The sequence below is a fragment of the Stigmatopora nigra genome, chromosome 6 (assembly GCF_051989575.1).
Source record: "Stigmatopora nigra isolate UIUO_SnigA chromosome 6, RoL_Snig_1.1, whole genome shotgun sequence".
Classification (NCBI taxonomy): domain Eukaryota; kingdom Metazoa; phylum Chordata; class Actinopteri; order Syngnathiformes; family Syngnathidae; genus Stigmatopora; species Stigmatopora nigra.
Genome location: NC_135513.1, coordinates 5,366,234 through 5,379,068, shown reverse-complemented (window position 1 = coordinate 5,379,068; position 12,835 = coordinate 5,366,234). Strand labels below are relative to the sequence as shown.

At 38.6% G+C, this 12,835-nt stretch overlaps 1 protein-coding gene across 3 annotated transcripts in view; it reads left to right on the top strand.

Annotated features, from left to right (window-relative positions):
• Positions 1-12,835, top strand: part of ank2a (ankyrin 2a, neuronal) — a 47,874-nt gene that overhangs the window by 22,242 nt on the left and 12,797 nt on the right. Inside the window, exons 1-6 of one of the 3 annotated variants that reach the window (XM_077719927.1) lie at positions 1,789-8,382; positions 8,882-8,959; positions 9,085-9,216; positions 9,416-9,556; positions 9,681-9,870; positions 10,422-10,500. In XM_077719927.1, coding sequence (XP_077576053.1) covers positions 1,794-8,382; positions 8,882-8,959; positions 9,085-9,216; positions 9,416-9,556; positions 9,681-9,870; positions 10,422-10,500 — 7,209 coding nt within the window. In that variant the 5' untranslated portion in view covers positions 1,789-1,793. Of the gene's footprint in view, positions 1-1,788; positions 8,383-8,881; positions 8,960-9,084; positions 9,217-9,415; positions 9,557-9,659; positions 9,871-10,421; positions 10,501-12,835 lie in introns of those variants that run through there. The other 2 variants (XM_077719926.1, XM_077719929.1) reach the window with 2 other exon arrangements.

The window sequence follows — 12,835 nt, the reverse complement described above, 5'->3', positions numbered from 1 at the left end:
GAGAAAATAGGGTTGAGACAAAGACCACTTTAGCTAGACTCTCCTCAGATCAAAGAGACATGAGACACACAGACTCATGCCTTGTCATTGACACCAAATTGGAACTTAAAGCTTCATCGACGGATGACTCAAAAGAGGAAATTGTTCAAGAAAACAATGAACAGCTTGTTGTCAAGGGTAATGTCAAACGGAGGCCACCAGACATCAAGAAACCTATTCGGAGAAAGCTAAGAGACCGAGAACATTCTGGATATAGTAGCTCTGAGGGAGAGCTTGAAAGGATGAGCTCTGAGGAATCTTTAGATGGTGATGCTTTTTTGAATGAGAGTTGCCTTGTGATTGAGCCACAATTAAAACCACCAGCTTCTCCTCGTATCATTGAGACTCCCATAGGGTCAATAAAGGACCGGGTTAAAGCCTTGCAAGACAAAGTTGAAGAAGAAGGCAGCCAAAAACCAGCTCAAGATTCCAGAGCATTGCTTGCAAAAACAAAAATGGAGCGTGAAATGCCACAGCTTCCACGTGTTCCTAGATCCCCAAGATCTCAGACGGAAAGATTAGAAGAGACTATGTCTGTTAAGGATCTGATGAAAGCTTTCCAGACTGGCCAGGATCCATCAAAAAACATGTCAGGTCTTTTTGAGCATAAAGCTTTGGCTTCTTGTGATTCGGTACAAACAAGTGACGTAGTGGATTTTGAAGGGAGTACAGGGACTAAACAAATTTTAGAATCTCCAACAAAACCCAAAATTCAAAGCACCCACATTTCTTATGGTCAAAATGACTTTCAAAGAGATGACAAAGTTGACTGTGGAAATCCGCCTATAGGCATACTTAAAGATCCATCTAAAGAATCACTGTTATTTTCCAATGCAATTGTTGGAAAGACTGTCACATTCTCTGATGACAGAGGCATTAAGCCATTCATAAAGTCAACTGAACCTATTGAAAATGAACAAATGTCTGTTAAAGATCTGAAGGAAGCTTTTCAGTCAGGGAAAGTGCCTTCGAAAAGTCAAGAGGGGCTTTTGGAGTCGAACACTGCCAGTGCTACAAATATTTTAGCACCACATGCAATCGATCTCACTCAAGCTGAAAGTTCACATAAAGAAAAGTATCAACTTAAATCTGCAACATTAAATGACCCAGAACAGATATACACAGATACTGTTAGTTTTACAAACAAGGAGGACAATGTTGATCAAATCAAGCATAGTCCTCAGAGAGGACTATTAACTGACAGGGGCTGGCAAATGATGCAAGGTGGGGAGCATTCTATCAGTTCAGGTCAGACTTTTCCGGAAGATTTGCAGATAAGCCCTGACCGCAGACCTTCGGAGGATTTCAGTGCTGATATAAAGGCTGAGCTTGAAGAAAGTCCTGAGTACCAGCTATTTAAGCAATCAGCCACACCCTTAGATGTGAATGTTCCAATGGAGGGATCCAATGAAGGGACTTCTGTTAATAGACAAATATGCCATTCGTTCAAGGAAAGTTCATCTCTTACTGATAATGAAATGATTGATGAAAGACTTGCATTTACCCATCAGATGATGAATGATGATGATGAAATCACAGTTGATGAAGCAGTATTTAAAGAACTCCACATTGGTAGCAAATCAGATAAATTGGCATGCAAATCAGGAAAAGATATGTCAGGCATGATTTCCTTAATGAACACTGACTTGAATCAATTGCAAAATACCAGTCCGGTAGTAAATCAGCCACCACAAAAGGTTATTAGTGAGGAAAATTTTGAACAAACTATCATAAATAAGGGAAAAGAGGGAGAGATGAATAGATTTCCATTTGATAGTAATGAATTTGGTACAGACCAGGAAACTGATCATCAATTAACCGAAGGACAATCATTGAAAATGGAAGATGAAGAAACAACTCGGGGTGGAGTATCGAAATGTGCCAAAAGGAGATCTGGCTTGTTATCGGTCCAAAATGATTTGGATCTGTTCCTAGAGTCAAGGCCAAGGTCAGGGTTGACAGAGGAACAAAATAATTTAGGAGGGGAAACTGAAGTGACGGTTTTTGGAAGAGACAAAAACAGTACTTTTTATTCAAGTGATGAACAGAACTGCAAAGAACTTACAGGGACCCTGCAGATGAACAATCAGGCGCCTTTGTGCTTCCGGGATGAAGAAGTGAACGAAGAAATAGTGTGTTCAACAAGTGAACATGGAACTGAACAAATCGCAACTGAGGAACCGCTTCTTCAAGAAGTCCATATTGGCAGGAAAACAGATTACCAGGCTGCAACACAAAAGGATATGTCAGGGTTGGTGTCCTTAATGAAAGCTGATATTGAACTGGGTCAAGAAACCAGGCCTGTAACCGATCAATCCCCCCCACAAGATCATATCACTGAGGACATTTTTGAGCAAACTATCCTCATGAAAGGCAAAGATAAAAATGTTAATGTACTTTCTTCTTATGTGGCTGGATTTGGCACAGAACAGAAAGATTTTGGAGAGATTGATAAAAGAGAAGACTTTTATAACGCACTTCTTACCAATTTGGAAAATGACCATGAAAAACGTTTAGTGGCTGGTCAGATCAACACTGCTGATGAAGACATTATACCTGCTGAACCACAAATTGAAGAAGTCTATTTGGGCAGGAAAACAGATGGTCAGAGAACGTCAAAAGATATGTCAGGGCTAGTGTCCATGATGCAAACAGAAATGGATAAAACTGTTGAATCCAGTCTTGTAACAGATGAGCTCCTAAAAGAGGAAATCATCGAGGACACTTTAGAACAAACAACCCTAATAAAGAAAATAGGAAGAGAAGCCCACCTACTTTCTAGTGATGAATCTGGTTCTGGCACAGAACCACAAAATTTTGAGGAACAAGAAAAAATTAAAGACAAAATAAAGACACCACATTCCAGTCTGGGCAATGACGATGAAGAACTTTTAGTGGCCACTCAGGAGAACAATGTTTATGAAGACATCGCAACAGATGAACCGCAGCTTGAAAATGTCTACAATGACAGGGAAACAGCTGATCAGGCACTCACACCATTGAAAAATGTGTCAGGGTTAGTGTCCTTACTGCAAACACAAATGGATCAATCTCCTGTATACAGTCCTGTAACAGATGAGATTGTACAAGAGGAAATCAATGAGGACACTTTGGAACAAATAATCCTTATGAAGACAATAGAAAAAGAATTCCCCCCACTTTCTTGTGATGAATCTGGTTCTGGCAAAGAGCAAACCCATTTTGAGGAACATAGGTTTGAAAACAAAAATAAGACACCTAGTTCCAGTTTGGGCAATGATTACGAAGAGCTTTTAGTGGCCCCCCAGCTGGACAACTATAATGAAGAAATCACAATGGCTGAACCAATTCTTAAAGAATTCCATATTGGTGAGAAAACCAATAATCAGGCATCTACAGCAATGAAAGATATGTCAGGATTAGTTACAATAATGAAAAATGAAATGGATCAATCTCTTGAATGTACTATTGTCCCAGATGAAGTCCTACAGGAGGATATCATCATGGAGAATTTTGAACAAATTGTCTTAACGAATGGAAAGGAGAAAGATGTTCTCTCATTTACCTCTGAAGCTGAGAATGAAGATGGGAATAAGACGCTGTGTTCTAATTTGGGAAATGAATATGACGTGCCTTTAGTCGCGCAACAAATGAACAGTGATAATGAAGACTTTGCAACTGATGAACCACGACTTGAAGAAATTTACAATGTCAAGAAGACAGACAATCACTTCCCCACAGAAATAGAAAATATGTCTGGGTTAGTTTCCATAATGAAAAACGAAATGGATCATTCTCTTGAATTTAGTCCTGTAACAGAGCAACTGCTGCAAGATGATATCATTGAGGATAATTTTGAACAAGTAATTCTAACAAAAGGAAAAGAAAAAGACTTCCTCCCATTTACTTCAGATGATGCTAGGTTTGACACCAAACAGAAACTTCTTGAAAATTATGATGAGTTTGAAGATGAAAATATGGTTCCTAGTTGCAGTTTGGGCAATGATTATGAAGGATATTTAGTGTCCCCTCAAGTGGACAGTAATGATAAAGAAATGACTATGGATGGTCCTCAAATTGAAGAAGTCTGTGGCAACAAATCCAACAACCAAGGACCCGCAGGAGGAAAGGATATGTCAGGGTTGGTCTCAACAATGAAAAGAGACATGGAGCAATACCTCAAATCTAGTCCTGTAACGGAGCAATTGCAACACGAGGATATTTTTGAGGAAAAATGTAAACAAATTATTCAAACAAAAGGAGGGGAAAAAATTGTTCACCCGTTTACTTCTGATGAGACTGGGTTCTGCAGGGAGGAGAAAGATTCTGAACAAAAAGATGTACGAACAAAAATAAGTAAGACACCTTGCTCCAGTTTAGACGATGACTATGATAGACAATTAGTGACGCCTCAGACGAACAATGATAATGGAGTGTTTAAAACTGATGATTCAGTACTTGAAGAAAGGGATAGTGGCAGGACATTTGAAACCCCAACTCCTACAGAAGTGACAAGCATGTCAGGGTTAACATTTTTAATAAAAAATGATTTGATGCAAAATTCAGAAATGAGGTCTCCGCCAGATCAGGCACAGCACGAGCAGATATCGGGGGAAGACTTTGATAAATTTATCACAACTAATGAAAATATGGAAAGCACTTACTCCTTTGCCTCTAATGAAATTGTGTTAAACACCGAAAAACCTCAGTCCAGTTTGGGAGATGACCGTGGAGAACTTGCAATGGAACACATTACAACTGCTCAACCTCAATGTGAAGAAGTCCGCTATTGCAGTAATGTAGACTATCAGGCACCCAGCGCAGTCAGAGATATGTCTGGATTGGTGTCCATAATGAAAAATGACTTAGAAGATGAGTTTGAACACTGTACAGTTTCCCCTCAGAGAAAACATGAGAATGACGAAATTAAAGTGTATGAACCACTACTTGAAGAAGTCTATGTTGGCACGAAAACCAAAACTCAAACGACCAGAAAGCCACAAGATATGTCAGGGTTGGTCTCTTTATTGAAAAACGGCCTGGATCAATGTCTAGAAACAAGGTTTTTACCAAGTGAATCACATGAAGATGATATAAATGAGGAAATCTTTGAAGAAGTAATCCTAAGGAAGGCAAACGCAAAAGAAATTTCCCCTGTTGCTTACAATAAATCTGAGTTTGGGGGAGAACTGAAACATTTTGACGAAAGTGTCGGAAGACAAGACAATAATGGGACATGTCCATCCAGTTTAGAAGTGGACCTGGAAGGGCTTCCAGCGTCCCTTCAGATGAACAGTGATGAAAGGATGAATGATGAGATCACAAGTGATGAAGAACAAGAACATGAAGAAGTCCATATTAGCAAGAAATTTGAAGACAAAGTTGTAGTTGGAAACGAAGATGATGATCATGCAAAGATGGAAGATTGTTCATTTGAAATAAAAATGGTCAAAGACACAGAAAATGAATGGAAAAAATCCCCAAATCCCAAAGACATTTCTGGGACATTGACGGTAGGTTTAAGTAACTTGAACAACATTTCTGTGGAAGAAGAGGAAGAAAATTATTTTTATGAACAAGAGCTTGGAGATATTCAGGATGGCATGACCGATGAAATAGATAAAAGGCCAGCCACCATTAAAGAGTTCACTTTGACAGAAGAATTGATTGAGCAACAAACCTCATATGAGCCATCTACTGATGGAATGGAAGCATCGGGCATGATATCATTGCTAAGGACTGACTTGGACCAATGTCTAGATAGGCCTGTGACACATCAGACTCCAGAAGAGGAGGAAATTATTGAGGAGAAAGTTGTACAAGTTATTCTTACTAGAAACCAGAACTCCTTAGGTGAGGAAAAACATACACATTTAGAGAAGCAAGATGGAGAGACACTGACTCAGATGCAAACGTCTGTGGTCGAAGTCAAAGAAGTGAGTCCAAGTTCAGTTAGTGAGGCACAATTCCAGGAAATTTACACTGATGATATTTGCAGAGTACAATCTAAAACTGAAAGGGATTTGTCAGGCATGTTGTCACTCCTTGGTTGTGACTTAGACCATCATTTAAAGCAAGCACCAGTGCTTACAGAATGCTACCCCGAAGATGGTGAAGTTCATGAAAGCTTCAAACAAACCAAGGTATCAAAAAATATTGACAGGGAATCATATGCATCTCCTGAAAATAGCACCATCTCATCAAATTATGAAATATCAAAACAAAGCAAATGCGAGACTTATTTGCAGGAAGATGAACGTTGTGAAAATTTCCTGTCCAAAGAGGATGAGTCTAAAATGTATTCTCCAGATGACTCAAATTTTAGTGACCACAGTGACAGGATTGGGAATTTTACAAAAACATATGAATCGATGGGTGAATGCAACAATGAATTTAAAAATACACAATTTGGCGATTCTAAACCACAGAGGCCAGCAGATTTAAATAAACTTGACACTGTCATTTTTGATGAACCGGTTAAAGAGCTCTCACCACAAGACTCTCTTGAGGGAAGTCCAATTGTAGAGGATATGTCTTCTAAGAAATCCCCTGATTCCATTGAGCCAAGTCCTACAAGAGAATCTCCTTGTGCAGACTCTCTTGAGGGTAGCCCTACTCATTTAGAAGATAACAGAAAAATTATATTTTCAGCCAAGGGTGAGTCTTGTGACACAAATATTTGTGAAAAAGACCTTGTGTCAGAAGACCACACAAGCATGCATACTTCCAAAGTAAATCAAGTTACCCCAGAAGAGGAGATGTTTAAAATGGCTGCTAGGATAAAAACCTTTGATGAAATGGAACAGGATGCTAAAACAAAGACTGATACATTCCCATACACTCCATCACAGACAAGTGATGTGCATGTTGAGCAAACTGCTCCAGCTGTGGTATCTTCTTCACGAGGTACACCAGAAAATTATGAAACAAAACCAGTTGAAGGAACAGATATTGGTTCAAGTCTACACATGGAGATGGTACAGTCTGAACTCCAAAAACAAACAGAGGACATTTTTACGAGAAGTGAAAAGTCTCCATTAATCAATTCCAAATGCCAGTTTACCAATGAGAGTAATTCAAACAGTTGTGCTGATGAAGCACATTTTTATAGCTTTGTTACAGAAGAAATGTATCCAGAGAATGACAACGATAACCCACTTCAAGGGCCATCTCAAGAACCAAAATATTTTACATCCAGAGGTGACCATTCTGTCACCCACACAGGACCAGATGAAGAACAGCAGAATTCTTGTGATCAAGCCAAAGACAATAAAACTTTTGACAAATCACCTGCTCAATCACCAAGTGATGACAATACTCCTGATCAATCTCAGTTTGAAGAGGGAAAGTTATTTGAAATGACCAGAGGCGGTGCAATTGATTTGACAAGGAGTGTTAATGAAGATGTGGAAGGGTATGCATTTTTCCAAATAAACCAGCATCCAGTTGACTATGTCGTTACAGAAACGACTGAACAGGAGCATAGCACATTGTCAAAATTCGACAATAGTGATTCAATTGTAGAGGATAGCCTAGAAAAGACCACAGGACTTCATATTCCAACACCCAAACCTAGAACTCTCATATCAACTTCATGTGCGAAGTCAAAGAGTGACAAGCAATTTTCTGAAGTAGATTTTGGGAGCTCAACAGATGTTCAGATTGGTTCACCTACTGGACTGGACAAGCTAAACCTTCATCAAGAGAATGACAACACTCTTCACTCTACAATAGATGATCTTCAGTCAGGCACAGAGGAGAGCTGTGATTTATTATTCTCCTCTGCGGATGAAGACGAGGAAGAAGACCAGTGCTCCATCATTGAGATGCCTTTTTCAAGTCCTTTCCGTGATGTTACTCAATGCAGCCAAAGAGAGAAGGATAGTCACTTAAAACTGGGAGCATCCCCAGAGAACTTTGAGTCTGATTTGGTCAATAAAACAGTAGACCCCACCATGATTCGAAGAACGAGATCTGAGACAGGTGATGATCAAAGTAAAGCCTCAAGTAAAAACAGCAGGAGTTGTTCTGACAGTGCTCAACCCACATATGAATCCAACCTTTCCTCAGCTAAACCTCTTCCATCCACAAAACAAATGAAAGGAATCGAAATCTGTAAGAATGATGCATCCTCTATTTCTTTGGATGCTGATGACATCAGCAGCTCAAGTCACAAAAGTCCAGATTCTGTTATCTTTAATTACGACATCCCAACCTCAAGCAGTTTAGATTTGGACCCTTTGACAGCTGTGCAGCCATCTTCTGGTACAGCTGATGTGTTTGAATCTAGGCCTATCTGGGATGACACAGTGGAAACTCAGATGGAGAGACTCACCGATGAATCATCTCCACAAAGCATGGCAGGTATGGCCAGGTCTACATGGGCTTTTGCTTCCTAGTTATCCCTGGCAGCAAGAACTCTTCTTCGTAAGACCTTTCTGGCATCACGTGTGTGAATGTTGTGGTGTTTACTGCATGTTGGTTAGCTACTTGTCCATGTCATCTGTCCATGTCCTATCTCAAGATTGAGTGGTCATGTTGGTTTTTAATCGCAAGCTTAATTTCATGCCGATCATTGGTATCTCTGATACTAATTTAGCTTGACTAATCTTTTATAATTTCATCTGCAAATATTAACCATATAATCATATTTTTTAAATTCTTTATTGTGATAAATCCAACCTTTATCTTTCATCATTGTCAACATAACATTTCCACTATCTCAGTTGTATAAGAATCTATAGAGCCACAGTTTTAGGAAAACTAGAATTGTATTTATAGAATATGATGTTTACAAGCACTTAAAAATACATGTGATCGGATATTGTTGTACATGTGATCTGATATTGTTGTGGTATTTTAGTGGATTGGCAGGATGATGCCGACAGGAAAGACGAGGCATTAGCTATCATTGCAGATCTCCTTGGCTTCAGCTGGACTGGTAAGCTGTCATTTGTATGTATTTTATTTCATACATCTGTACTCGTATAAGGTGTGTATATGTCTATATATAAATGTATATTCCTCCATATTTTGATTATTCCCATTGATTATTCTTCACTACAGAACTTGCAAGGGAACTGGAATTCAATGAAGATGATATCCAATTCATTAGGTCACAGAATCCCAATTCACTTCAGGAGCAGAGCCATGCCCTGCTTCAACGTTGGGTTGAACGGGAAGGCAAACATGCCACAGGTACATATTCCAGCCTCAATTGACAGACTAGCACATTGTGCGCTAGCTCTGAATACTGTATTGGAAAATGCTGCTCCTTAAAAATATATATATATATAATTGTTTTTTTTAAATCATGTTTTCTTGGGTACATGCTGTACATGGGGTCAATCGATACATTATACTTGTAATGACACTACATTGTGAAATTATTCCACAGAAGATGGCCTGATCAAGAAACTGACCAAGATCAACAGGATGGATATTGTTCATCTGATTGAAACCCAGATGAACAAATCAATTCAAGAACAAACCTCTAGAACATATGCAGAGATTGAGAAGACCCTGGACCATAGTGAAGGTAGTTTTTTACATTTTTATTTTCTGGGTAAGGATTTTAAGACAGTCTAAAATATTTCAGTTTTTTTTCTTAACCTTTCACTTGTGGGTTATCCTTATTTTAGTGTCCATGGGTCTGTCTTCAGTGCAAGATGATGTGGACAGTCCCCGGATTGTAAGAAGGATTGAATCTGATCGCAAACCTCCCCCAGCTGTATCTGAAGAGGATCTCTCTGTAGCTTCTCTACTTGACATACCATCATGGGCAGAGCCTGCTGGACATACCCACTCAGAGAGCGTGCATGGTGACCTTTTGGAGGAACTTGATATTTCACAGTAAAGTTTAAATTTTATCTATTTCAATTCTCAATATATTACATAGACTGTGCTTTATCTGTAGAAGGGATGATTTGTAGAAATTAAATAAGATTTATGTCCTGTAAGAATGTACAAAATTGAACTATACCAGCCAATCAAATTCAAGTACCCGGTTGTCTGGGCAAATATCTGAGGAAAATTAACCAAAGGAATCACATGCAGGAAAGATATATTGAGGTAGTACATCAATAATGTGGGCATGGATTAGTGTGTTGAATTCTCAGTAGCCTTTGTATCCATTTTTTTACAAAAATATTTGGAGGTCTTGCTATTCATTCTCTTATTCTCACTTAAGTTATGGTTGTACTGGATTTTGACACCATCATTTTTGTAAAATGTTAAATGTCTGCTCAATGATAAAAAGATGAATAGTGCACTCTCCAAATTGACTCTACTTTTAAATCATCTTCATTGAGAGTACTGAAAAGGAATTACCTAGTCTATACTAATGTGTCGTTTAACGTATGATGCTTTGAATAAATAATTTTTCTCTGCTTTGTGTTTTACAGTGAACTCAACCCTAACCTTTGGATTTCAGATGATGTAATTGCACACGAACATAGATCCAATGTCAACTTGGATGAGCATGTAAGTACGCTCCCCACCAAAACAGAAGGTGCAATGAAGTGCAAAGAAATTCGAGTTTTTGATGCTGAGTACAAAGTGAAAGAACATCCATTATCCTGCAATGTTGAAGTTCATGTCATCAAGCCTTTTCACGGCAGTGGGCAATGGCAAGTGAAAGAAAAATGCAGCCAAAACATCTCTGGTACAATTGTTGAGAAAGATGATCAGTGGTCAACAAAAAAGTCACCATTATCTGGATCAATAAGTGACATTAGTCTGATATTGTCAGAGTCAGACCAGGCTGAGACTGACTTTAAAGAGATTCATGAATACAACAATATTTCCCAGATTGCCATTCGAAATTTCTCTGAAGAAAAGTTGAGTCAAACCTCTGGTCCCGCAATGTTTGCTTTACCAGATCATCACCAAGCAACTTTGGCTATACCACAAGAGAAAACAAACTTGAATATGAAAAGTCAAGTCTTGCAGAAAAGTCCTGTTGAACTCACGGCCCAAATCTTTAAGGAATTCCATGGCTATCTGAAGGCCCCACAGGTCCCATTTGAGAATATAGATTCTGATCCAATTACATCAAACAATGAAAGCACTGTAAGCCAAGTTCACGATGTTGGTTTTCGGGATACTATAATCTTCATTGATGATGAGGAGGATGATGATGATATCCGGATCGTGGAATCCATGGTTATTTCTGCAAAGTATCAACTAATGGATGACAATGGTAACACTCATTTGGCATGTGACTCAACTGAGAGCTCCAATATTTGTACCTCAATTAGTCCAGACATTGAGAAATACAGACAAAATACAGTCTCTTCCAGCCTTTATCTGCATAGCTATGCACAACAGACCTCAGAGCAAGATGAAACGTTGTCTACCTTCTCCACAGATTCTGGCGCTCATGTTTATGAAAAAGGTTTTCCATCAGCAGAATATTGGACATCAGGTGACATTTCACCTCGACGTTCATCACCAGAATCTGTAATGTCAATCAGTGATTATAGGGCAATGTCTCCTGACTCTCCTCTCAGCAGGAGGAAGGGCTTTACTGCAGACCTACCCTTAATGGACACGAGTTGGGCAAACTTTTCAAGCTCTAATAAATATATTTCCCCTGACATAACTGAAAATAATACAGTTAATCTATCAAATATGTGTAATAGAAGAACACAATTTAATGGAACAGATATACCTAAACAGAACTGTGACTCACAAGTTGCAAAATCCAGTCTGCTTTTACCTAATAGTAGACTTATCCAGGGAGAAATTCCAAGTTTCACTTCAAGCATTTTGCCATTTGAACATTTGCATGAATTAACTTCTGTCAATAACAATAATTTGAAAGATCTGGACAGAGATAATCATGCATATGAGTGGGCAGATTTGGATTTCCGTCCATTCTCACCACAATCTCAAACTTCACAGTGCAGTTTCTCATTTCTCGAGATCTTGCTGTCTGAACCAACCCGTTCGCTACTCATGAGTCAGTATTGCAATTATTTTATACACTATTCGGGGGGTAATCAAAGTTCAGACCTAATTTCACAAAACAAGAGAGAAATGAAGGATCTTAGTACTTTAGAAACTAAATTGCTCTTAAATCAAAAGCCGTCTAATGAAAGTCAGAAAATATCAAATGATTATCTGCCACCAGTTTTACAGAAGTGTATAAATTCTCCGTCATCACAATTGATTGATGATATAACTCGACACATTGAAGAAAAATCTGAATCAGTCCAAAAATCCTGTACTGTAACAATAGATAGGAGCGCTTGTGTAAATGAGAAAGACATTACTTTTTCAATGTGTCCTTCACAATTTGAAGAAAAGGAAGAAAGCGAGGAATCATTTCTCGATTATTGGTTTTCCAAAATGGAAGTTCAACCTTCTTGTTTAGAATCCTTAAAATTTGAGGCAGATGTTTCAGAAGATTATACTGCAAAAAACAATCATATTACGTGTTCTGGTGATTCGTCCTGGATTAAAGAATCAACAGACCCTAATCTCTTTACAGAAGACAAATTTGACAAACCCTCCATGGAGACCTCTTGCAGTTTGTCAAAAATACAATTAGGTGAACCAGTTGTCTTCACCTTCTTGGAAAGATCAAAGTACGATCTGGCATTTCCAAAGAACACAACCATTGAATTGAAAAAAGAGCAACCTAACAATAATGAGGATTTGTTCAAAAACAACTATAACGCAAAGCTTCTATCACCTGTTACAAAGACAGGATTCTCAATTACAAAGTCTTATTTGTCCTCTCCAGATTCAGCGGCATCAGAAAACGTTAAAGCAGAAAATAAAATTATGGCAATTCCAGTCCGCCCTCAGCCAT